The 27,911-nt window shown below is 38.2% G+C and overlaps 1 protein-coding gene across 5 annotated transcripts in view; it reads left to right on the plus strand.

Annotated features, from left to right (window-relative positions):
- The first annotated feature begins 14,156 nt into the window (after positions 1-14,156).
- Positions 14,157-27,911, plus strand: part of EPM2A (EPM2A glucan phosphatase, laforin) — a 35,724-nt gene continuing 21,969 nt past the window's right edge. The window contains exons 1-2 of one of the 5 annotated variants that reach the window (XM_021527004.2): positions 14,157-14,479; positions 26,070-26,244. In XM_021527004.2, the coding sequence (XP_021382679.1) occupies positions 14,218-14,479; positions 26,070-26,244 (437 nt within the window). In that variant the 5' untranslated portion in view covers positions 14,157-14,217. Of the gene's footprint in view, positions 14,480-14,562; positions 14,709-20,645; positions 22,946-26,069; positions 26,245-27,911 lie in introns of those variants that run through there. The other 4 variants (XM_031504344.2, XM_031504342.2, XM_021527005.2 and 1 more) reach the window with 4 other exon arrangements.

Genomic DNA, 27,911 nt, shown 5'->3' on the forward strand with positions numbered 1-27,911 from the left:
TTTGCAAAGAACATTTTCAGTGTGTTGTTCTGTGAGTAAAGCGTCTTCTAAGAGTTGTTCATTAGAATAGTACAGAAACAAAAATTTAGAGCGTTTAGATAATGTTTGTATTTCAGACTGCTTATGGAATGGCAAAATATAAAACATCATCAAATAGAGGACTGCTCAGAAATTGATGTTTGCCCTGACATTTGCTAACACTGGCATACTAATAGTCTTTACAAATAAAAATGGTACCCATACTGCACTAAGTTCAATCTTAAAAACTTGTGACTATTTCACTTTTTAGACAGACTACATTTTGGTTTTCTCTCTCCATAACTGGATTAGATATTCTGCTCTGTAAGGAAATATTTTTCTTTAACTTTCTTGATGCTTAAAGTATTGTACGGGATTTGCCTGTGTTTTAGATTGTTTTTCTGAGATTACTACTGCTAAACTTCTGTGCTGCATGTAATTTTCTAAAATGAGATTTAAGTTCAGTGGAAGTTCAATGCCTGCTGTAGTATCACATTTAAATTATTTTAGTCAGAATGTCTGTTCAGGCAGCTTTGATCATCTTCAGATGAGCAGAACCTAGCGGTTGTTTACAGCACTGAGAAAAAAGTAGTAATCAGATAGGATTAATAAAAAGTTATGGCATGTAAAGCAGAGCTTGAAGAATGGGAATCTCATACCGTGACTTTTTGGCATGTGATGAATATTGAAGTAATAATCCAAACTGAAGAGGGAAACTGAATGAAGAGATAGAAGAACTCAGGCATTGAGTCCCAGCATATACAGACCTTTCTGAGAGACTGTGTGAGAATGCTGGGATTTTGACTTGTATATGCTGCAGCTGTGCTTCAGTGGTGATTTACCAGTTTTTCCATAATAGCAGGAGCTATCCTGCTGCTACTTGTGCTTTACTTGTAAACTATCTCCAAGCACTGCTTGCATTCCTGAATCAAATATTAGTTAAGCTGAATGCAGTTGCCACTACTGAAGGCAAGATACATATTTGATGTGGATTCTACATGCTGGTGGTATCAGAGGCAGTGTTTGGTAAGACTGATAGAAAAGTAATGTACTTCAGAGACAGAGGATCCATCTGCTTGGTTTTTATTGGTATTTGCCAGAAAAAGAGACCAAAAATGTGTTAGAGAATGTGAGGATAGCATTCAGTATAGTTAGGATAGCATTCAGTATAGTTCACTAATGACCTGGTAGTCAAGTAAACGTTATTAATCATCTTTAGATGCAGCATGATGGCAAAAGTCCACACCTCTACCATTTTGACAGACTAAATTCTGTGACACAGCCAGCAGTAGATTTACAGCCTCAGGTAATAGGAAAACAACATATACAGAGTTTAACTGCAAAATATAGGAAAGCTAGAATTTCATTAGGGCTAGATTTGTATAATCGATTAGGAAAATATGATTTCTGCCTTGAGGATATTTCAGTGTTCTGGTTCTTAGTTTTGTCCTAAACTGGGCTGACATTTTATCTAAATCATAAAATGAACAAGCTTCAGGAAAACAGTAGGAAAAGATTAAATAAGCTTGCAAAGTTGTTTCAGTTTCACAGTATCGTAATGTCATATTGAACTGAGAATTTTACAAGATCTTAAAGAAAGGAGCAGAAAAAATAGATTGATACATGCTTTTCATTTAACATTTGCCCTTTTTTTTAACCTAATCTATGTTTTAATGTATGTAACAGCAGAGCTACCTTCAAGTTTATTGTGATTTAAATAGAGGCAATTGTGCTAGTAAAATGAAAGTTGGGTGCCATTAGTATTCATAGCACAGGGGTAGGCTGCAGGACAAAACTAATCTGATTATGTGACTGGTTAACAAATGAACAATCAACGACCTGGTATGAACCTACACTGGACTTTGTTCAGAAGTGTTAATGTTTGGTTGTTATGTAATCATCTGAATATTGTTTTCTCTTTAGTATTTTAATTATATATTTGTGTTCCGTGTGTGATTCCGGAGGCCTTTGCAGCAAACAGGAAATAATGTGCTACTTGAAGAGATTTGAACCTTGGTTAAGGTAAGGTATTAGTGGTATGAACTGTGACAGCAGTTTATGAACATGAGCTGTCCGGAGTTTCACTTGTGTATTTGAAGAGGAAGGGATGGCTGAATGTTGTGTTGCCTAAGTAAGGTGGCTTTACTTAGAAGCAAGATGTTTATAAGGTACAGCACTGGGCATATGTTTTTTAATATACAGATGCATAGCATATTCTTGAATTAACAATGCAGTAAGACTACTGAGTAGATGGGATTGCATACAACAAAAATTGCTTCCATATTTTGTGATAAAACAGACTATCCAAGTGACCTGCATCTTTGACATCAGTTAAATGGAGTTTTAACTTGTAATCATATTTTTCAGCTGGTGGCCTTTTTGGGTACACACAAATACATAATACAAGAAGTCTTTGTATTAAATGTTAGAACCAAATCAACCAAGAAAAAGACCCCACACCAAAAAGAAACCTACCCCAACAACTGGAAAAATCCTCAGTGATATATTTTTTTAATGTATAAACTGTTGATTAATGGTTGTTAGGAGAACCTGGGAAGTAAATAGAAAACTCACTTTCTATATTATGTTCAAATGAAGTCTTCTGCATGTAGATAAGCAAGTGCATCTTTTTAATGAAAACCAAAGCCAAAACAAAACACATTTACAAAAGCTGTATGATTGGCAATATGACTTTTCTACTGTCCTTTTGATCTTCAGGTGAAACTTTAATGATCCCAAATTTGCTGATTTTACCATCCAGAGGGAGGAAGCTCTGTGAGAAGAGACTGGACATTTAAGAGACTGTGAAAAACACTGTGTAGCAGCTGTGAGAGAAGAGTGAGAAAAACGTTGAGAGAAACAACCCTGCAGACACAAAGGGTTAGAGGCAGGAAGTCCCTGATGTGGGAACAGAGATTCCTCTGCAACCTGTGGAAAAGACCATGGTAACTCAGGTCATTTCTCAAGCACATGAAGGACTGCAGAGGAACAGGTATCAGCTCTGCAGCCAGTGAAGGTCCAGTGGGGTGCAGGTGGATCTGCTTTGAAGGGAGCTGCAGTCTGTAGAAAGCTCCCACAGGAGATGGCTTCTGGCAGATTTCACCCATGGAAGGGGGTCTATGCAGGAGCAGGTGTTATGGCTAATACATTAACTAGTCCCACAATAACACACAGAAACCTATGTAAATTAGTTACCTTGTGTAGAGGTGTGGTAAATAAGGTTGGCCAGAACATCCATAGATGAAATAAAATGTAAGTAAGAAATCATTGAAATAAGTGGAGACTTTGGAGTAATTTATGTTTTTGACAGTTAAGGCAAGTCATAACTGGTCTTTAATTTTGCTCTGACCACACATATGCTCTCAGCAAAAGTGGGTTTAAAAACCACTGCTCTAAAGGTAGGGCACAGCCTGCCTTTGGAACATCGTATTTGAACTTTAAGCCACTCTTGGTTGACAGCAATTGAACAACTAACTGTTAACTATGATACTTAGTGAGAACACACAAAGTGAATGACTATTCCTTGGCAGCTGTGGTGACCTAAGAGATCTTGGGGAAAGCTTAACAAGTGGCCAACTGATGCATGCCATGTGACATCAGATCTCAAGCAAAGTACCTGATGGTTGTATGAAGATCATATTATGTTTTTATTCCATATTTTGACCAGGTTAGAATGACTACTTGCATCCATGGTGGTAAAGTTTTAGAGTTGTGCTCAAGCTGAAACTATCATGAGGATTGTTATATGGGGACTCACCCATAGTAAGGGTTAGCAGCCCCCAGACACATGTGACCACACAGCTTTTAATTGCAATTGTTCTCATGAGCTTACCCGTAATGCAACTTGTAAGGAAAAAAAGTCACTATTTATTGTTACATGGACTATATAGATCTAATCACGTTTAAATGAAGTGAGATACTAAAGCTATGACTATAGTAATTCTCTGAAGTGCACGTAGAGTTAATTTTATGCTTAGTTGGATCAATGTGTCAAATGAATTGGTTTCTATTTCCTTGAATTTATGCAGGTAGTAATGTTTGAACAAAGATGTGCTACAGCAAAGCAAATATTAATAAATGTGAAATAAAACCACTCATTTTCTAGTGGTATAGAAATAAACCTTACCAGAACTTAGGAAAGACTACCAGTAACTACCAGATGGATTTACTATATACATGACAACTTTTCACAGATTTTGAGTGATTTTGGTCTCAGTAGAACAATCTGAAGTTTGGTAGCTTATATGTTACACATATTCACGGCATAGACATTTGTACATGTTCACATACTGTCATGACAACACTGTTACTAAATTCACATTAAGAAGTGTTTGTGGGAAAATGAGAGGATTCATTTGACTTTCATGCAGTTTCCAGGATGTTCTGATCTAGGTCACATGGGTTGCTGCTTAAAATATGTCTCAGTTCTTAACCAAAGTACTAACTTTCCAGGTCTGAAATAACCCCTTCTAGGTAATAGTGTGCCATTCATCCACTGCCGTGAAACAATTCAGTAGCTTTCCCTTTTATAGGTCTCTAGTAGAAGACTTGTCCCTAAAGAAAAGGCATATTTGCAATAATTTCTGAATGGCAGAGAACTACAGTTTTCAAAAAAAAATGTATGTAGTACCCAAATCAAGTTGATGAAGCTTAATAGTTCCTTTTATCTTTTGAGCTGATTGTGAGCTTTACTGAAATCCACAGAGCTTTGCAAAAAACATGGCTGAGGGAAGCGGTAGAAAAAGGATCAGTCTCTCTTGGTGTCTGCGTATTTCAGACAGGGAAGAGCTTCTTTGCAATATTTCCTTTTTCCTTAATTTCTGTAGTTTTCTTGGCACTGTTCAAAAAATAATAATACCCCATTGGCTGTTCCTACTGAGTCACTTAATCCACAGTCATACTAGTGTAAATTATGTATCTAAAAGATCATTTTGCATAGCTTTATAAACAGCAATTTTATTTTCATAAAGTCTTAAGTTAAAACTTCCACCTCTGTTAAATACCATGGCTTAAAATAGATGGTCTGAAAGCAGAGAAGATTAAATATATGTTTCCAGAGGTATATAATCCTTTATGTGGTAATAAAGTCAAAGGAGGGTGTGGATTTATCTGTTACCTCTCAAAAACTTTTAGCTTTTGACTTCCAAAAAAAGAATGGTTTTGCTAGTCACTTTGAATCTTTCTGCTAGCAAATGAAGGCACTGACATTCAGTGCTTTTTATTTCATACTTTTTAAATACGAAGAGAGGAAAACCTACTTTGTGACGTTTAGTGTTTAACACAGTTGGAGAACCTCATTTGAGTAAGATTGGTTTAACTTTCCCTACAAAGGTCTGGAGACCAAAATTATATGAATGCTCGTTTGTCTCTCCTTAAAAATATTAAAAGGAAAAGCATTAGAAGGTAGATATAACTGAGTTGCTGCAAAACAATATGCTACCTTGGTGCAGTTCCTTTTGGAGGCAATTAACGATGGGCTCAGCTCTTGCAGTGTTAGATCTAAAAACGTCTAAGTCTCATGCTGGTTTGGCATAGGATCCTTCTGGAATCAAATATTGATGTTGCTGTGCTGCAGATGGTTGTTTAGTACAGATGTGGATAGGTCTGTGTTTGCCACCTCTCCTGCAGTACTTGGCTTTGAGCATGCTGTAGCAAGGATTGTTCCACTGGTCACACATGGCAACAGGCTTGATTTTTTTTTTTTTTTTTTTTCATTGATGCTAGTAACTTGCCAGACTGTTAACTTCCAACCCACAGGAGGATGGCTGATAGAGACAAACAAGTATCTGCAGTGACTAAAGGAGCATGGAGATCAGCATGCAAATATTAAATGTGTCTTTTGTGTTCATAATCACTCTTTAGAAATAGTGTTGAAGAAAGCACTGTCAATTAGTTTAGCTTGTTTTATATTGATAGAATTTATGTACTTTGAAAGCAGTGTGTGTACAGCTGAAAGCAAAGTAGTTCAGAAAGCAAAGGTAAGACAAATGCTCTGTTATACTTGGAACCCACAGTCAGTACCTCACATAATACACTTGTATTCTGGTGAGGAGGAACTGTGCAATAATACTGGTCAAATTCACCACACCAGAAGTGATACTTTGAGAATTTCTGATTATGAAAGCAACAGATTGAATTATTGCACCACAGTCTTTGCAAAATGCTGAAGGATAGTTTGTTTGATGTGTCATTTAATGCAGTTCAGGGTAGTGAATGCTAACAATATCATTGATCATAAAGGTATTTTATTTGCATATTCATACTTACATAAGTGAAAATGCAGAGCTTAATTGTTGCTTTCAGTTTAAATCACTTAAAATGTGGATGCTTCCAAAGGAAATCTAATAGTGGCACATCAAGTGCTTCACTGTGCTGCTGCCCCTGTCAATCCAGACTGGCCATCATGCCAGCTAACAGCTCTATTAGCTTTGCCTTTTCCTCCTTACAAATATTTTAGCCAGTGGGATAGCTGTATTTGGTAATATATTTAAATTACTCATAAATATGTGCAGTGTAATAAACCTCTTCTTTGAATAAGATTATGTTCTTGAGAACTTGGAACATGATATGCTACTACATGCTACAAAGAACTGTTGGTTGGCTGAAGTTTGCATGGAACTAGTTCCAACAATCCCTATATAAATGTATTTTTAAAGACTCCCATTTCATTGTTTTATGGTCAGGAGCCTAAAAAGTGAGAGATCAGATCAAGATTTATTCTACAAGTTTCACAGACATGAAATTTGCTATCAAGCAAAAACTAATTCTGATAATTTAAGAAAATAATTCCACTTACCTGGAATTTGAGGTAATGAGTGTAATACTTGAGAATTATGCATTTTTGCCCAAATTAATTTTGCCTGGTATTAATATATGAATCTGTTATCTTTTCTATTTAGATTTATCTCAGAATAGAAAAGGCATTTGGCAACAATATTTTATATAGCACTAAGCCTTAATGATCTTAGCTTGAGAACTTATGCTTATGGAAAAGTGCAGATTAGTTAATGTATAAAAGTAAACCAATAAGGAATCTCTAAAAATTAGATCTCAGTGCTATTTTTCAGTAAATTTAAAACCACTTTAGAGGGCTTAGGTATAAGAAGTTTTGAACAGCTTGAATTATAGTTGAATACAGTAAGAATAAAAAGTAAGCACCAAGAAGGATAATGTAATTTGAAAATTCAAGTGTTCTTATAGCTGTTCAAGACAATGTATGTGTAATTCAAGTGTAATTCTACACATAGAATATTTGAAGTGTGCGCTGTACTTCCAAGGCTGTTGTAATACTGTTGATTAAGATGATGGATCTGGTTTTGGACTGATCTTCCATATCCATTATTCTTTCAAACAGGTGAAGAAAAACCAAGTGATCATCTGCTGACTTAGGGGCCAAGTACAGCTCAAGTGTGGTTTCTGTGGCATTACCTTGAGGTGATGCCACAGAAATACCTTTCTGTGCCATTACCTTGAGGCCATGCTAATGAGGAGGCATCTGTGTGAGAGCTTGAGCTCAAGTGGAAACAGGTTACTATGGTACACAGCAACATACACATACCAAATTAAGTAACAGGAGTCCCCTGTCTATGATCTAGTCTGCAAAGTATGCTATACACATCTCCTGGTTCTTGGCTGCAAGCTGTTGCCATGGCCGGTGGAAGGTTGCTAAGTTGCAGACTGTTTACACTCTCATTCTAGACTGCAATTCCTATTTCCAAGAGTTTCTTTATATCTGGGTGAACATAGTGTTTGTTTCTTAGCAAAGATTATTTGTGTGCCAGGTAAGTGAATTTAGGGAAGCTTGCCAAAACAGCCAAAATAAAAATTCTTTTAAATAAAGAGATGTGCAGTGAAAAATTTGGTCAACACGTGAAACCAGAAAGATAAGCAGCAATGCATTGTATTGATGCAGTGATACAGCAACAGATTCATATATTAAAAAAAAGAGAGTAAGGTATTCTATATGCTGTTATATACACTTGAGCATTAAATCTCTGTTTTATTAGATTTACTGGTGATATAACTGCTTCTTTTTTATATGTTGTGGAGCTGTTGGGTATGGATCAGGATGCTTTCTCTTCTTTTTAAATTTTTTTTCTTTTAATTTCTGCTGCCACTTTTCCTAGGCCTTAAATATCATGTATTGATCTAAATATAACTTCTGGATTTGTATTTTGATCCAGTTTCTGTCTAAGAAAAAGGCTTTAAGATGTTTTTACTTTTTTAATATAACTGGAAAAATAAATTGATTGGTAGGGTCAGTCATCAGTAAGTTTGATTTGTTGTACTATGTGAAGCATATAATAACCACTGAGACTTGTATACTTAAATGAACAATCATTTCTATAATTTCTGTTTCCTTTTGTGATACTGGTCCATGGCTTTAAGGATAATATCCTTCAGTTTGCTTAATTTTTTAAAAAACAAGTAAAGGGAAACCTTTACTGTTCCAAACAGCTTTTGTTCCAAAGCTCTTTAATCATTATGCAGTAAATGCACAGTAACTTAAGTTACTTAATAGTAATTTAAGTAATTAGTAAATTACCTAAAATCTAGTCATAACTTAAGTAATTAGTAAATTACCTAAAATCTAGTCAGATTTGTCAGCAAGACTTCCAATTTTTTGGCTGTTTATTAAATTCCAATCAATTTTGGAGCTAGAAGCCTATTGCTTAAGCACAAATTGAGAAGGAAGTTCTCTTGTCAAACTTCCTTTCCCATGGTTGCTTTTCTCACCTTTTACTCCACATCTAATGCTGTGTGTGACTTCCTGAAATGTTGCTGGTCATACATAAAACAATTGCAATTAAAAGGTCTGCATAATGAAAAATAAACAATTAAATTTTTCTTAAAATGGCCACAGGAGTATAATATACAGGAACTTTCTATCAATCAGTAATTTGCTGGGGATCCCAAGAACACTCAAGCCTGGCACAGGTACAGAGGGTGTATTATTAGGATCAATGAGCACTGGCTTTTGAAAGTGGAAGGATTATTTAAGTCTCCCCAGAAAAAAGGCAGGCACATTGTTCTACTTAAAACTTAATAGCACATAAGTTTTGGGTCAGATTGCATTCTCCTAACTAATGAAATAAAGTTTTGCTATTCCGTACAATCAAGTATTTGTTTTTACACTGTCTTGTTTCCAAACAGCTGAAACATTTCTTTTTTCCCTTAAGTAGACATTTTAATTAGAAACCTGATATAACATTGGTGGAAATAGGCTGGTTTAAAAAATGAAGTTTACAATGAGTTAATATTGTAATGATTACTGCTACATACTGTTTTTCACTCAAGAAGCTCCAGGTACTTGGATCTCTGAGTAAGCACTTGGCCTCTCTCATCCCTTTGTGCCGGGCAGAAGGGCCATGTTCCTGCTAGGGCTACCAGAACTCTGGGCTGGTTTGGGTCACAGCATCCCAGTGCAAATGTACCACAGATGATGTGGAGCATCCCTCCAAAAACTATGGCTCATTCTGGGCAGGAAAGGAGCCATGTGCTGGACTAGTCTGCAATATTTGTTCATTTCTGGACATTGGTGAGGCTGCTAGGACATCCTAAAAGGGCCTCATGCTGAAATATGTTGGAACTTTTTCCAGCTCCCAAGGCATATGAGGCTGGGGAGGATGCAGACAGCTTAACTGGATGTTGAAAAAAGAAACCTACCAGATCAGTTATTCCTGTATGTATTTCTGTAGTGTTTACTGTAATGTTATTGCATATTTATACTGCCAAGTTACTTCTAAAAACAACAACCTGTTTAAAAAATATGCTACACAAACCCCCATGCAAAAGTGGAAACCATCTCCTTTAGTGTCCTATCTATTGTTGCAGAAAATTTTTCCAACACAATTCCTGAAATGGTCATTCCTGACAGAACTTCTGTAGTTAAGTCTGCATAAAAGTTTGCTCCTAGCAATAAGCAGCTAAAATGGATCATGCAGTTATCAGTGCTCTGACACAGCTCTAAACTAAAAATTATGGATAGCAGTGCTTATCTGTTAACAAGTTCTTTAATCTTAGTCTTCTTTCAGTCTTCAGTCTATAAAGGTATTTATTAGCTGCTGTATTGTCAAATTAGAAATATTGGTGAGAGCATTAGTTCATAGTTCTATCAGAATTGATAAGAGAAGGACAGTTAGAATTCAATTAGAAGGTCTGGGTCTGTCGATTGAGTAGTTTAGAATACTTAACTTTTACTTAAACCAGTGGTCTTAAATTATTTGCACTAGAATAAGGTTTCTTTTATATTTAGCACAATCTCTTTGAAGAAATACAGGCTGTCTAAATTTTTCAGCAATGAATATTTTACCCAAATCATTAATACATCTAAATCAGCTTATCACATAATATAAATGTTTGCCTTTTTACAAGCAAGACTGTGTGCCATGTGCTGCTTTTCTCTTTTCTATAATTAGCAGAAACATTTGGGAATTGCAATAACACTTTCTCTGTATCTTTACAAGAAAGAAAATGACCTAAAAAGGGAAGAAAGGCAAGTCTAGGAAGGAGCACTGCTAATCTAAACATCACCCACAACTTGCAATCAGGAATACTCCCTCCCTTCTCCAACCAAATATTTCTGTATTTGTGTTTTGTTTCTGTTATTCAAGCTCTCTCTCTTCACTACAGATTTCCCTACTTGGAAATACCATCTTAGATCACTGTACAGCAATAACAGATAAAGCTGTTCCAAGCTGCAACTGGGCTATGGGGCAAAAGTTTGGAATTGCTAAAAGAAGAACACTTATACTGCAGACACAGGCTACCCCAGCATGGAACTATTAACTTCAGCTGTCATTTTAGTAGTATTCACATTGATCAGATAACTGTGTGCTGTCTCTATACCTAGTAGACACTTTGCAGATAAGAAAACTGTGAAGAAAAATATGACTTTCCACTTGGAAAGCTGAATTTTGAACTGGAGTATGCTGTCAAACTTCTCAACTACTGTCTTCACTAAAATTTCGGCCAGCAATACTTTGCACAATTTTTTTGGGATGTAACAAATGGTTTAAAACTCTTGGGTTCACAAAAATATCATGACAATTTTATTTCTGAAAGAGACACCATAAGAAATTTGACTTCTGCAGAATGTTAGAACTGTGATTCTGCAAATGTTTAGTGCACAGCAAGTGAAAATGCCTTTAAATGTGTTTTACATGTCTGCAAATGAAGTCACATTTCTGGACATTCAGCCTTCTCCGTAGAATCCTTTCAGATACAGCCGTTAGGCAGAAACCTGAAGGCATAACTGATGGTTGGTTGATGTTAAGTTGGTACACAGCCTCGGTGAGTCCTCCTGTGTGATCCCCACTACCTGCACAAATTTTGGATAATAAGCCAGCTAATTAGCTAGAAATTACACAAGGCTACTATGTATTGGTACAATTTAGGTGAACTCCACAAAGCAAGTCATTCTTGCAGAAACTGATCTCTCAAGTCCCTTCTTGCACACTAATGCTGTGTAAAAATAGGCTGTCCTTTTTTTTTCATATAATTCTTCCCTTTTTGCCAGTTAGAAACAACTTTAGCAAATGCCTCGGATGGTAGCAGAAACAATAAACTGAAGGCTTTTAAATAAACTTGGCATTAAGCCTCACTGTGTTGCTAGCTCACTGTTTGATTTGAGGTCAGTCGGGGCTTCCATTCAGCAAGTGGCTGCTGTAAGTATATTGAGAGATCCTAAACAGCTGTGAGAGGCACAAATGCACAGCATTTATGATTGCAATGCAAACAGACCCCTAAGATGGTAGCTTGTTCCCACAGGAATCAATGAGTGACAGTAGTTTTTGTGACAATTAAAAACAGCTTAACTATTGGGGTTTTGCCCCTTTGTGCCAAAGCTTTTTGATGGGAATTGTAAGGCTTGCCAAGTTGGAAGGAAGACTTACTATAGTGGAAAAAAAAAAAAAAAAGGAAATAGTCATGTTTAATTTGTGGTTGTAAAAGATGACTGGATTATCATGAAAGCTTTTAGGTTTCAGAATAGTGTTAAGAACTAGGGGAAGAGCACTGGCCAGGCAGTACTAGAATAACAGGTCATTTTGGCAAAGGAAACTATTGTTAATTCCTTAAGAGGCTTAGGGTGACACTTGAAACTAAATTTAGGGTTATGGCAGTGGCTCAACTGTGGAAGTACTTCATCAACTCCTTCAATCCCAAATACTAACAGTAAGTGGAACTCCTCCCTACCTCCTCTGCCTTTACTCCAGCTGAAATTCCAGTTTAGAAGATGACAAATCATAGACCATGCAAATCTAACAGGGGAAAAAACATACATTTGCAAAAACAAACTTCACAGTACCTTTAGCTCCTCAGTCTCAGATCTAATGCTAATAAATTTTATCCTGTCTACAGCCCCCATTCAGCCTGCAATTTCACCAATATAAACTGCTCTTCTGTTCCCACTATACCCAGCCATGGGATGTCCCAAACCAATCTACATTTCTAGTTTTTATCTCAGTCTTGCAGGATCCATCAGTAGATCCAGTTTTTCAGCCCTTCCTGTTGATCTCTCAACCTAACCCTTATCTGCACTAGGGCTTTTGAGGAAACGTCAGGAAATCAAGCTGGCCACTTTCTGTCATCTTTAACACACAATATTGAGTGGCACAAAATGGATTAAGGCAGATCCCGGAGAAGAAATTGACTAAATTAATTTTAAAGATACTACTTGGCACATCAGAGTCTACAGAACAATTTTTTATTGTTCCACAAGGCTTACAGGTCTAAGATGAGGACTCAATATTTACAGGCACAAAGCAGTTCAGTCTTGTCCAAAGATGGATGTTGCTGGTCTCTCTTTACACTGGGGCTTAGACAACAGCCAGGAACTAAACTGTCAATCAGATGCCCTATTGAATCCTGCAGTTTTTAAGCTGTGACTGGAATGAACAGAAGCATATGGTTTTGTGTAGACACAATATGCTGAGGTGGTTTTAGGACTCCTGTCATGCTTGATCTTTAGGATAAAACCCCAGAATTCTTACATTCTGTCTCGTGCTGCTAAAATGGGGGTGTATGGTAAAGAGTTAGATATTTGAAATTATGAGACAGGGTATGGGTAGCTCAACTGTAAGGTTGAGAAAAAAAAATTAAAATGTGCTGCACTGTTCCACAAAAGCAGCAGTGCTACAGTAAAGCCAGCAGAAATGGAGGACAGTGAGAATTTCATTTGTTTTGGTTATGTCTGGAAAAGTGGTAGAATATCACTTACACAAGTTCAATGAGTATCAGTGAAAATTGGCTAAAGCACTCTTAAAAATAAATTTGGCAGCACATACACTTCAGTGTCATCACCCCTGCATAAAGGAAACAAACAGCCATCTCTTGAGGCAGGATTTCTTTTGACTCATTGAAAGGCCTTCATCCTGTTCCCAGAACCTGACCTAAATAAAGTTACCATTTCTCTTTTTCTGTCCTTAAAAGCTTCTGAAATGGGTGTATTCAAGCAGGGACCGCCCATTAAATGGCTGGATTGCATCCTCTTCCTCAGTCTTTTTAAGTCCTTAGTATTGCTACGCGTAGGAGTTGCCAAATTTTCCCCTTCTGGCCGTAAACAGAACTCGTGCAGCGAACTCCAGATTTCTTTAAAAGCTTTCTAACCTCCCTCAGCACTTCACATTTATTTTCTCACCATGACTGGCTGGCTGTCAGCGGGAAAGACATAAACATCATGAACACTACAGCGTTATTTGCAGCCAGTCCTTGTTCGTAGCTGCAAGTACGGCAATTTTCAATGATGTCTTTGCTGCGCTAAATTAAGCCTGAGTTCTTGGCAGTAATTGCAATGGCTTCCTTTAACGCAGCAATAATCCTTGTTACAGTCACCATACGTGACGCGTAGCCTTTGGCAACCAGGAGAGCCAGTGTTTAGCTGCGGAGGGGATTTTCCATCCCCACTTTAGGAGGCGATTGAGGCTCGGTGTTGCTCAACTCCCCTTCGGAGGGGAAGATCCCCGGCAGCGTGCGTGCGGCAGCCGAGCGCCCGAAACAAGCGGGAGCAGCCCCGGCCGAAGGAGGCACCTCTCGGGCTCCGCAAGGGCAGGGCCGGTGGCCGGGGCAGCGTCCGGGCCAGGGGCGGTCTCCGGGCCGGTGTCCGACCCCCAGCCCCGGCGGAAGGGCGGGCCCGGGCGGCCTGCCAGCGGCGGCTGTGCAATAGCAGAGCTCCCGGTTAAGCGCCGTTCTTTGTGTACGATGCTGTTCCGCTTCGGCGTGGTGCTGCCCGGCCGGGTGACGGAGGGCGGCGCGGAGCTGCTGGTGGCCGGGTCGCGGCCGGAGCTGGGCGAGTGGGACCCGCGGCGCGCCGTGCCCATGAGGCGGGCGCGGCCGAGCGCCCCGCTGCCCGCCCAGGAGCCCGCGCTGTGGCTGGCCGAGGTGGCGCTGCCGGACGAGGACGCCGCCAGCCCCTTCTGGTACAAGTTCCTGCGGCGGGAGGGCGGCCACTTCCTCTGGGAAGGTAACGGAGGGACCCCCTGGCCGTGCCCGGCCCCGCCGGGAGGGGCGGTGCGGCTCTGAGCACCGCTGCGGCGCCGTCCGCCCGCTCCCGCCGCTCCCTGTCCCCGGAGCCGCCGGTGCACGTAGAGCCGCCCAGGCTGTCGCGGCTCTCGTGACGTGGGTGCTCGCAAACACAAGTGTTTTTTGGCTGTGTGATGGAGGCGGGTAAATACAGGAGGCTGTCTTTATAGGTTGGTAAAAGTTACTTGAAACAGTTTCATTCCCCCCACCCCCTTGCTTTAGGCATCCATTGTCATGAAGTTTTGTTTCTTCCTCAGAAGTGAAGAATTTAGGATCTCCTAGTATTCACTATGGTGTAGTTATTTCATTTCGCTAAGGTGATGTGTCATTATGGCATTTTCAGGCTGGTAAATTTTGCTATTTTGATTTCTTAAAGAAAAGCACAGGGAGAAGTTTAGTTACAGCTTTTCCAGTCTTCTTGCTGTTTCAGTAGTACTTCCACCGTGTTTTCCTCTTTCTGTGTGTTTTCAAATATTGAATAACTGGTCAGTTTCCATATGCTGTTTAGTATACTGAAGTATCTTAAATCCAAGGGAACACTGAGACAGTCGTTTCCTGAGTCAAATAAAACTCTAAATATACCTCCTGTAACTGAGGAATGGTCTGACCTAGTGAAAGGAAGATAGATCACTTGGTAATTTGTGAGGGTATTTTTTTAACTCATAGCATAATAATCCATGTACCAAAATAACACATTGTAGAGCAGTTGCTCTTCACCCATTTTAAGAATACATACCACATTTCTGAACTGCCTTTCTGTCATGTAGACTAAAACATGCATGTTGTCATAACTGTTGCATTTGTTTGTTCTTCATGCTAATAAAAGACTTCATGTAAATGCTACATTCACAGAAGTTTACATCATAAAGGACTATGTCCCTCATACAATAGTAATTGTTTTGTTTAGCAGCTAAAACAAATAGTATATTCTGCCTGTTTTAACCATGTTTTCTTTTCCAGAATTGCAGGAAAAGTGAATTTATGGAATAAAAATCTTTACATCTGTCCAAGGAAGCAGAATTGGGTCCCTTTGAAGGTGCCAAGTTGTACATAATATGACAGTGATACTGGTATATAAAGCAGTCCTCACCACACAGATTTTAGAAATAATAGTAGAAATAGAAATAATTAGAATTTCATAGAAATAATAGTGAATAATTAGAGAGAATCATCAATTTGAAGGTTGATGGTTATGTTCTGGTTTGGAAGTAGTGGTAGCTCAAATTGTTGTCTATTCAGGGAGCACGTTTAGGAAATGTAGTCAGAGTAATAAACATACTTTGATTTGGCAGATTTGCAGTTTTAGGATTAACCTGGCTGGCATTTTGTTCTTGTCATTGTGAATGCTCAGGAGTTTGAGCTCAGTGGTTACCAGGAACGATAGAAAGCAAGTGGGCACATCGTCTAAATGCAGAATAATTTTTTAATTAGTCATTAATATCAACAGTTTTTTCCTCAATTGATATTTACATGAAAGTACAAATTTGCTTAAACCTTGAAATTTATTTTTCTTGCTTTATTGCATGAAGGAAGCCTAGGGAAATTTTCTTATCCAATAACTGAGCAATCTTGCCATTCTTTTTAATCTGTTTTAGTGTTTTTTGGTTTTTGGGGTTTTTTAACTGTGATCAATGAAAATTTGTCTGTCATCTGTTTATTCTTGTAAAACCCAGAGCTTGAAAAGACAACTCTCTTCTTAAAAAAAGAACAGGTGTTTTTTTGTGCTGAACAAATGCTGTGCATTGTCTCTTTAGTATCCTGTGTGTTTAGAATTAAAATGGGCTTTGGGAAACACTTAGCTCTTGCAGAACATCTGCAGTTTTGAAGACATGTTTGTGAGGGATAGAGGAAAGTGCAGAATGATACTTGCTCTAAGTTTATGAGTTGAGGCATCCATCTGTAACCAGAGAAACTGTAGTCCATGGATGTCAGTCTGATTAGGGGTGTCAGATGTTTACATATATTGGATGTTGAAATCATGTGCTGTATTTAAGAAAATTACTTCATCTTTTTTACTAAGACACATACGTGTGTGAGAATTCCACTGGCAGTGCATATTGTTTTTGTGATAGTACGATACCTATGTATCATCTGTTTTGAGTACAAATTTCAGCCATTCCAATACAGTGGGGAAGACTGAAAGATAAAAGTGGAGGTAGTTATTTATGTGGGCTAGAAGAGTCAAAGTCACAGGCCAGTGTTCTATGGCTTTTGGTAGGAAGCTTTCAGGCAAGGCTTGGCCTGTGCAAGATTCACTGGGTTGTTGCATGTGCCTTGAGGGAACAAGTTCCCCTCCCTAGGAGGACAAAGTGGGAGGTGAGACTCCCCTGTGCTCCTGAAGATACTTGCTTCTGCTGTCCCAGGGAGATGTTGCTGGTCTGCACACAGGACCTGTCACTTAAAGCCATTGAGTGTTTCTGGCTCAGGTCACATGAGCTGTGTGGGGTTTCTTCAGGATTGGTACTTGCTTACCTACTGTGAAAGCTGAAGCCTGCTATCCAGGAGGGTTTGTGATATGCTGTCTCTTTGTATATGCTGTCGAAACAGGTTGGTTATGCTGAGCTTTAGAATCTGGGAATTAGAAAAAAAGCTAAATTCATGTATGTACCTTTTTCTCCCCCAAGTGCACCTGTGTCTGTGTACTTTGTTTTTTGTGTTGATTCTTCAAAACTGGACTTAACATCTCTCAGCTTGGAAACTAAAAGTATTTTGTGTCTGCTGTCAAAACTAAATAAATACAAGATGAAACTTATGCTTGAGTTTGTTTTTGTGAGTTTATGATGGAAGACTCATCTGTGCCTTTATCCCCATACTTTCATCTAAATAAACTGTAGGAACTAATAAAGAAACATGCTGCATAAAAGGACAGGGAATTTGTTAGAGGTATGCCCCAAACTGTATTTTGAGAGGATGGAATACAGTCTGCTGACACTTTGTATTTTTGGGAAGGGAAAAAATAAATTATATAGAAAACCTACATAAGCCTGTAGTACATACACAAGCTTGTACTGTTAAATATTGCCCCTTTGTTGCCCAGAGAAATTGTGGATGCCCCTTCCTTGAAGTGTTGAAGGCCAGCTTGTATGGGGCCCAGAGCAACCTGGTCTACTGAAACGTGTCTCTGCCTGGGGAACTGGGTGATCTTTAAGGCTACTTCCAACCCAAACCATTTTGTTATTCTGTGATTTTTGTGTAGCTCTTAATTTAGATGGTGGAGTTGGAGCTTGCCAGATCCAGTATTACCAGTGAAAGTTCCAAAGCACAGTCAGCCTATATTCTAGTAATTTGTTCAGGTGAGCAGAGCCTTAATTCTTACAGAAAACCTCCATCTCTAGTTTTGGGGAGGGAGGAGGAGAGAAAAGATGTCTTGTTTGCAAGACAAATGATACAATACAGTACAATTTAAATACAATTATGTTACTCAGCCTGTAGTATGTTGGCCTTCCAACATTTCCAGTTCACACTTCTGTGAGCCTATTTGTATAAACCAAAAGACTGGTAGAGTTTTGGAGTAATAAAGGTTTTCACATCACTGTAGTACAACCAGTGAAAATATCAGAAATAAATTCTGATCATAGGATTGAGCACCTGATTAGTTGAAAACATCAGTGATGGTTAAGCATATTAAAATTTGACTTTTAAAGTGTTTGAAGCTTGAAGCAATCAGACTTTTGGCTTCAGCTCTGGATAAAAAAGCTGTAATATCTTCATTAAAAGGAGGGGATTCTTCTGAGGCTTTATGAGAAGGTAAGATCTAGTTGCCATTTGCAATGGAGAGATTCTAATGGAATGAAAAATATTTGGGGCTAAGCTGCAAAATAAAATTTTTGAAGCCATTCTAAGAAGTACAGTTGGATACCATGTTAATTTCTGTAACTGAGATCCATTAATTTTCCCTTTCTTTTTTTCCTCCAAAGCTAATCTACAGATCCCGAAAATAGGTAGCAGTTCCATTATTAAAAACAAACAAACCTGAATTAAAAAAATAAAATTAAAAAGACAGCAAACCTTGAAGAGTTACGTTTCTTTATGGCTCTTTTAATGCAGATGTTTCATGTAGTGCTCTTCCCACTGGGTGGTGCCATATTCCCTGTGTATAGCCAGCGCCTGCCTAGCATCTTGCAGCTACTTGCATGTTTCATTAGTATTTTGTGTAATCTATTAGGCTCTTGAAAATAATCCAGAATTTTACTTATTTTCCCAAATCCCAGTTCTGAAGTAGGTGGTGACTAGAAATGAACATAAAATACAAGTTATGTGATAGTTGAATAATTGTGCATCATAAAGCATTTTGTTCCTGCAAGGCTCTTGCTTTCTGGACAGCACTAGATACCTTAACATCTTTCAGATGTGACAAAACTTAACGAGTGGATAACTTTGAATTCTTCAACCCAATACTTCTTTAAGGAATGGAAAAAAAGCTTTGGTTACAATGTAGCTCACAGTAGCTCACTGTGTTTTGTTCTTCAACCCCCACAAGGCTTATACATAGCATGCATTTTGGTGCAATAAAATGGCATCAAGATTCTCATTACTTTCTATCTGCTTATCAGCATTAGCCAGTTTATACTGAGCAGGCAACCAGACATCAGTAAAAAAAATGTAGAATGGCCACGTGAAACTGGAAAATTACAAGAATAAAAATAAATGCATATACTTGCATTCTTCTGCATTTGGCAGGTGTGGATCTTTTCCTACCCACAAAGATAATCAGGGGCCAGTTCTGATTTCTGTGCGAGTCTAATTAAAGCCTTTGTGGTTATAATGGCAAATTTACAATAAATGCTATTTTTATGCAAATCCTATATTTACCATTTTTCCTGTCCCTCACTTCCAAATGGAAGGTGGGCTCAACAACTTATTTTGAATGGAAAGAAACACTGAGAAGTGATAAGTAATTGGGATGATACTTTGGTCGAAGTATTGCCATGGTTGCTATTTTGATGTAGCTCATTTCCTGCCTATTCTGGTATGGTAGAAAGTAACAATTAGTAGTAGACAGTACAGTAAACAGTGTCAGAACAAACAAGATGATGGTATTAGATTATACATTTTGTTGTTATTAACCATTATTCTCTCATTTGTATTTCCTGTAGTGTTATTTCTACCATCTGCCAGAAAAGAAATTGTCTTATACATGAGGAAAATTTACTTTTAGATGCTTTTCTCTGACTTCATCATTAAACCAGGCATTTGGTTAAAATCTCTTGGTACAATAGAAGTTCCTACTGAAAAACACCTGGGCCTGAGCAGACCTACAGAGAGAAATAAAACATATTTTTGAAAGTTGACTTTGAAAATTCTGATTTTCTTATATCTGATTAAAAAAATAAAAAGAAAAAAAAGCCTTGGTGATGAACAGCATTAAGTATTAAGAATGACTTTCTTGTAAACCATTTAGTTTTCATTCAGGCATAATTTCAAAATGTAATTCCATCAAAGAATTTTCTTGGGTTATATAAATAAAAAGACTTAAATTCTGCCTGGATTTTAATAGAATTAGAACTTGTTTCCATGGTTCTGTGTAGCAGCTCTATCAAAAAGGAAGTCTGCTTTAAGTCTGAAAGAATATAAACATGTGGTGTATGATGCACATGATTTTCTTCTTTTTGGGTATCTCTTCTTGGCTTGCAAATGCAAAGGAACATTTTTGAAAATCAGACCAGTTAGAAGGACTTACTAATACTATGTATTTAAGTAATAAAATAAATTCATCTGCCACCACTTACAGAATCTAAGGGGAAGATGGTTTGCTGACAGAAGAAAAAAGCATTAAAAATCAAAGTATGCTTTTCTTTGGCATACGGGTTAGGCTTCATATGTGGCATATAGAATTGGAGCTATTTGTCAGAGCTGTTAAAACAAAGGGCTGCTACTGAGGGCTTTGCTGAGGCTTGAGGAAGGTGGGACGCCAGAGCCTGTGTCAGACTCAAACTCTCAAAAACTTGATCTCGCTCAATTCCAAAGAGAGGAATTCAGCCCCCTCCACCTCTGTTTTTGTAACAATCGAAAGCAATTCAGTCTTGGCAAGATTGAGACAGATCCTATTTCAAAACATCAGAGATTGAATTTTGTTCACAGGCAGCAGGGAGACTTTTGTGACAGAATCTGGTGTGAAGGGTAAGTAAATTTGAATATTGTGAGTGTGCTGAAGGAAGTTCAGTTAGAGTGATGTGTGATAACCAGACAGTGCAGCAACACATTCAGATAACTGAAAATTGTATCCAAAATATCACTTGAGACATTTCTTCATTGTTATTTTGGTATAAAAGGTAAGGAAGCTACTAAAAACTTACTCTTTTAAATGCATTATTTTTGAGATTCTTTTCATATGTTTTCTTTACTTTCTGTTCTACCACTATTTTTTTTTTATAAAAAATCTTTTATTCCTTGATGCTTCCCTGTTTATCTGCCCCCAGAGTGCTTATAATATTAAACTCTTAGAGGGGAACTTCTAAGCATGAACTTAAGATACTCATTTACCTTAAAAGGTTAAATGACCTCATTTGATAAAAATGGAATTACTTAAAATATTTAGACATAGTTAAAATTTTGAATTGACATTTAAAGTGTGCTGGTTCACGGAAAATTATGACAAAGATTATAAGAGTTAGTCTTTCCTCTGACTGATTTGTGAGTAGGTGATCTCCAAAATGCCTGGCTGCTTGTGGTTTGGGTGGGTTAGTTAATGTGTTTCAGGTTATCTAAGTAGCCCTGTGGTTTTTAAAGAGGTAGAAGTGAACTGAGAAACAGCCTCACCTTACTGGGGTTTGGAGGTTTGGAAGTTGCATATCTGTGTTTTAGGGTCAGGCTAAGGCAGGGATGAAATACCCAGTACCTTTATGGCTGCTGTTGAGCCCTGTAGTTCCTACATACCTTACATAACACAGAATAGAAAAAATTAAAACTTGGAGCAAGGTGTGCAACAAGCTGGTAACTGGGAGAGCAGTGGTTGAGCAGATCCTTTGCTGCAAAGAGCTCTGCAGAGACAGTGGGACAGGCAGTCTTATTTTTTTCATTTATTGATGTGTTTTTTGTTCACCACTCTTAATGGTGATAAGAAATTTCATTGACCCATATTTTGTTTATCTTTTAAGATCAAGCTGGTAATTTCTTCAGTTTGACTCTTCTGTGCAATCTGTGTGCAGTTATTTTCTGTGTCAAGATAAGTCTGCACTGTTGGCAGACTTTTGAATTATACTCTTTCATGCCTGCAGTACAGCTGTAATAAAATAGTAACTGCAGGTTTTTGTGTTTCGTGGTTGTGCCTCATTAGTTCGAATTTCAGGACATCCTCTTCTAGTCTCTGCTTACCTTTTTCAGTCCTAGATCTTTGCACATCTTGTATCACTTTCTATATCTTGCTTCTGGTTTTCACAGGATCAATCAGGTTGCAAGGGATCACAGTGGGTCATCTGGTCCAACTTCCCTGCTCAAGGAGGATCAAAACCAGATTTCCTTTGCTTCATTCTGGTCTCCTCCTTTCATTCTTGTTTCCTCCTTTTACCAGCACCATTTATCAGTTATATGGAGATCTTTGGTTTTATTCTTCTGTTTAGTTATTTCTACAGCCACTTCTTATGCTCCTTTGATCATCCTTCATATGCATTAAACAAGGAGCCATAAACTGCAGTCATGCAGATTCTGAAAGAGCCCTCTGAGAGGCTGGAGCTGTAAGTGGGGCTACTCGGTTGCTTTGCCCTTCAGCAATTCCCTGCGCCAGCGGATTCTGCGAGAAACCATCTGTAGTACAGAGCAACTGGTGCAAAAGCAATGAAAAACTTTATAATTAAATGCCTAGAAACTTATTTCAATCTTTTTCTTTCAGATGAGCATTTCTGATGTGAAGACTCACAAAGATGGGTTTTAAATTAAAAAAAAAAATGCACCTAATGAAAGGAAATAAAATGCTATTCTAGAAGTTAAACTAGGACCTGCATATTCTAATAAACTCTTCCAAAACGCATTTCTTCTTTAATTAGGAAAACCAACATGATCAATTAATGGGAAGGTCAGTACTATTCAAATACTCAGTTTATCCCTTTTTATGGTTGGATTTTACATGTTTTCAGATGATTGTGTATTTGCTTCCCAACAATAAATAATTAAACCTGTGTTTTGCAACTTGGAATATGAATAAAAACAAGATGAAGAAAAATAATGATATAGAAATGGGTTTATCTGTAAAACCATGTGTTTGCTGTTGTGTGAGCTCTTTCTCAAAGGACATTTGTGTTTATTTTCCTTTTCTTCAAAGATGAAGAGGTGAATGTTGTCTCATGGCATCCAAAATATGGTGGATTTCCTGAGAGAAATTGTGCTAGCAGAAGCATGATGTGGACTGAGAAAATAATTTTTTCTCATTTTGAAACTTCCTTCTTAAATGCATATTGTGAAGCAAACTGTGGTGAGAAGCATTTGTGTAATCATGTGGGTATTACCTGGGTAATGAAACCTGATCATTTTTTGGTAGTTGCAGATTTTCAGAATTCCTTTAAGAAGTATAGCGAATTCAGCTTTCTGAACACAATCATACTGAACACTTTGATCATACTGTTCCCTAAATTAGTATTTATTGAAGATGGTAGCACTCTTTCCTTCCTGTATGAAGCTATATTATGTGTGAATATATATGTATATGTTGAAAATATGTTGATGTACATTATGTTGCACAGATGTCTTATTTCAGTAGGAAAGTTGTTTAATTCATAGATCAGTATCTAACATAAGGAGTAGTAAAGAACTAGGCAACTCTCATAAAATATGATATGAGTGCAAGCTGCTACTCTTTATCTGATTATTAAAGGCAAATCAGAACCATACCTTTTGAGATTCAGGTCTGACTGTAGGCCACAGCGGGGAAGCTGAGGCTCAGTTGTGCACAAAAATCAACAGCAATAAATATTCATTACAGAAGACAGTGTTTCATAATGAGATTTGACCAAATCTGTTTGAGGGAACAAACAAAATAAACATCTCATGCCAACTTACTCTTGGCCCTGTTTCCATATGTGGTTTTAGGCTATTTAAGGGAATTAATGATGGTGAAGGTGGTTAGGTTACAAGGCATGGAGGTTGCAGGACTTAGGAAGGCATAGAGGAGGAGGAAGCTCATATAGAAGGAAGGAAGGCAAAAAAGGGACAAGAATTAAAGCTGGAGAAAGGGAGGGATGATGAACTGTAAAACTGGCAGGTGGCAGAAGTCTGTCACCCTGATTCTTAAGATTTTCTAAAGCCTTCTGAGTTTACATTCTGTTGGAGAACTTTCCCACACAATTTCTATAAACAACATATTGTTTACCTTCTTTTGTGGGGGGTGGAGAAACTTGATGTACTAGTGGTTTGTCCAATGTCTTTGGAGAGGTGGCCCATTCACTCTCCAATCCAATGTCACCTTTGGGAAAGTATTAAAGTTGGAGTCGGAGAATAAACTTTCTTCTTTACCTTGCAAATAGCAGGTGGCTCGTGTCGTGCTTTCACGTGTCCTATAGGGACAGAAGTGCATGCTCAAGTGGCAGCAATTGGAAATGGGGCAGTAGGAAGCACATAGTGGGTACCTGTGTACAAGGAAGCACAGGGCTGGGAGTAGCAAAAAAGCCAGAGATCCTGAGAACATGGTTCAAAACTGCCATGGTGCAGAGAGGGCTGGGAACTCCCTGGGGACTGCAGGGACACCCCATGGGACTGGCAGTCAGGAGCAGGCAGCCAGGGGCACAAGGGCAGCCCCAGCCCCGAGCATCAGGCATCTCCCTGGGGGCAGGCTGAGGCTGGGGCAGGACATGGGCCTGTGGGCATGTGGGGGTCAGGATCAGACACAGACTCATGATGGCAAGACATGGCCATGGTGATGTGCATCGCTACAGACAGCTGTTGGACAGTAGAATAGAGAAGGCAAGATGTGGTGTTTGTGGCTGTATTTTGCTGAATGCATGAAATCATTAATTAAATGTCATAAACATCCATAGATTTTGCTACACTCTTGTATTTGTTGATGTGTGCTGTTGTCTTCTTGTATTGTTTAAAAGTAGTAATAATATGTAAACAATTATAAATGTGAGATAAAAATATAGTGGTGAGATTTGTAGCTTCTGAAACTGTATTGATCTTGTTTACCTTACTTATAATCAAAATAATCAAAACCTACATGATGCATAATTACTCAGCAATGTGAAAGAGAAAATAGTTTTCTGCCTCATATTTTAGTTTTCATTTTGGTAAATAATAATATTTCAAAATTATGATTAAATGGCCTGCATGTCATCTGGAAATAAGGAGATTGTTTGAACTTTCCTCTTAAATGTTATTCTTGCTCTCTAATCATTGCATTAATACATCTCCCAAAATGCTCTTGCTCTGGCAAATTTCCCTAACTGTAGTGATGGAAAACTGGTCATGCATTTACGTGCGGTGGGAAATTGAAGATATTCCTTTGGGCATAATTTTTCTCAGAAATATTTTAACATCATTAATAATGTATAAGTGTAACAGGCTTAAGCAAGCCATAGACTAGGTCACTTCTGATCTGCACAATAATTATTCCTACATGACAATTAGTATTACAAAAAATTATGGGGGGAGAATGTACATGTACTCTATTTTTGGAGGCTGGATAACCTTTTGATTGATAATATGACTCATTTCAATTCAAGTTGCTTACTCTGGCATGGTATTAAAAACAGGTTTTCTGACTAAAGCTCACACTATTGCTGTAAGAGAAGAAGTGGAAAACTGTAAGAAAAAGAATCTTACTTTAAACTGGGCTGCTTAAGGTAGTTGTGGTCATTCACCATTGCAATTGTGACTGTCTCTCTGTGGGTCACTTTGGGGCAGCTTCTACTGTGTACAAACAGAATCAAAGTGAGATGTGCATTTGAAGACAAGAAAGTGAGTGTTTATTGGTCCACAAATATAAAAGACACATAGAATTTTATGAACTCCTTGGCTAGATATCCGAATATGTCTGGTCTGCAACAGGAATCTGATGGGTCTTTGCTGGCCAGGCAGCTGTGAATGAGGTGGAAGAGGGCCACCCTTCTTTCCCCCTTTAAGCAAGTCTGCCTTGTTTCTACATTGCTGTCTGGCACCTTCTTTGGGCTTTGATGCTTTTACACATTGATGTTTTTCCTCTTGAATCCTTAAGCTGGTAGTTTTTTTGTGGTTTTACCTTTCTGAGCATGCATGGTTGTCCTCTGAACTTTCTCTGAGGTCTTTCCCATATCTTGGCAACTTCCTTAGAAGCCAGCCTGAACCAAGGTCAGGCTGCCATGGCATGTCTGAGACACAGCAAGATTGATACCCTAGGGAGAGGTCACTGAGCAAGAATTTGAGGTCACATATTATGAGACAGAAAATGAGGAACTTAGATTAAATTAATTATTCCTTACATTGTAAGTGATTTAGGAATTTTTAATATTATGGAGGTTGAAGAACCACTCCTGGCCTTGAATGCTCAGTTCAAATCTCCCTGTCATTGTTTTTTTTTTAAGATTGTCCAGTTACACAACTTGAAACTGTCCTTTCTTCTGTTCTAGGCAATGGGCCCCATCATGATCGAAGTTGTGTTTACAACCAGAGCAACATAGTAGATGGAGTTTACTGCCTCCCAATAGCACACTGGATTGAAGTCTCTGGGCATACTGATGAGATGAAACACACAACCGATTTCTATTTTAATATTGCAGGACATCAAGCAATCCATTATTCCAGGTAAAAGAAATCTGCAGAGCTTGGCTGGAATCAAATGTTACAAACAGAAAATCTGAACAGGCATATCTGAAAACTGCATTTGAATCAAGGAATGTTTGTATGCATGTAACAATAAACTTTAACAAAGATTCAGCACCTCTTTGCAACTGAATGTCAGTTTAGCAGATCCTAAGTTCAAGGATACCTATACGCTGTATAGGTCTGTTATGTTGCAACACATCTGAAAAAGTTTTGTGGCAATTTTTGGGTAGTCATTTTCAAATGCTTGTCTATATACCCGTGGAAAATTGCATGTATGTTATATGTTTAGTTTGGGATGATTTTACTGAAGAACATGTCCTGGGAAACAAAAATGATATAATCCACCACCAGAATCTACTGGTGACATATTGTCACCAGTATTGTGTGGCAGCCACTGCAATTAGTGACAGCTGCTTTTGACGTCTTCCACTTCTGGGCATGTATTTAACAAAATACTAAAACTTAGACAGGCCTTAAAATGTTTGTATTCCACAGTGTTCACGTGGAGTCCACTGTCGCACTGGTGAAGCATCCTGGCTGGAATAAGGAGACAGTAAAGATCAAGGAGAGCACTCACCCTTTAGGGCTGCAGATGAAGCACAGGCTGTATTTAGAGCAACAGGCTGAGCACTGGAGGTTAACAAAGTGACATTGAGGAATTTGGGACCCTGTGTAGTTTTTTTCCCCCATCTCCAGTCCATTGATCCAGCAGGAAGTTCATGGATTGATAATAGTTGTGTGAATGCTGGCAGTCCTGATATGCCACATGCATTACAGAACTGTTAGTTATCCCAAAGGGATATGTATTTTTTTAAGAAATCAAACCACCTTGTACTTAAATTAGGCCCTAGCACTGTTTTGTGTGAATTTCTCCAGACCACTTTATCAGCTACACCAACCTCACCATTGTGTCTCCTCTTTGTCTCCACCCTCTCACAGGGTAGGAAGGAGAATTGTGTTTTCCTCATTAGATTTGCATTGTAAGAGGGAAAGCTTTCTTCCCCTTGGTATTTTTTGGAATAGTAGGGATTCATAAACACTGTCAGGAACATGTAGGTATTTGTGGGACCTTTTCCCTCAGACCCCCTCAAGTTACATAGTATGCCTGATAGACTATAGTGTTACGTGGATCTTAAACATCTGTTCCCAACACCCTATCAGAGTAAAGATCTTGTTTATTCCAAAGCACAGATTTGTCAATCCCAAATAATCTTTGCTTGGCAAAGAAATTTTTTGAGAAAGAAGAACAGCTGTCAGAAAGTGAATATCTAAGTACCAAAGGCTAACTTATCTTCCTTTCCAGAGGCAGCAGTGATCCATTTAATGCCACCTTATCTGCATGACTGTGTGTTTCAAAGATTAGGTAAAAAGCTGCAGATTCTGCTAGAGGATATTTGCAGAAAATTTCCTGGGCTGTGTAGTCTTTTGCAGATGAGGGTCTGTTCCTTCATTCCCTTCTCGCACACACATAGCTTCTTTGAAAGGCAACCTTATATGTACATCTTAGTAACTCTTATCTCATTTCTTTGAGCTATATTAAGTAAGTGTACGCTGTAACAGTCCTGTCACATAATTATTTCTAATACTTTGAAGATAAGCAGTCTTAAATGTTTTTTAATTACTAACAGTTGGGGACAGATTCACCA

Source organism: Lonchura striata, chromosome 3, assembly GCF_046129695.1.
Source record: "Lonchura striata isolate bLonStr1 chromosome 3, bLonStr1.mat, whole genome shotgun sequence".
NCBI classification, from domain to species: domain Eukaryota; kingdom Metazoa; phylum Chordata; class Aves; order Passeriformes; family Estrildidae; genus Lonchura; species Lonchura striata.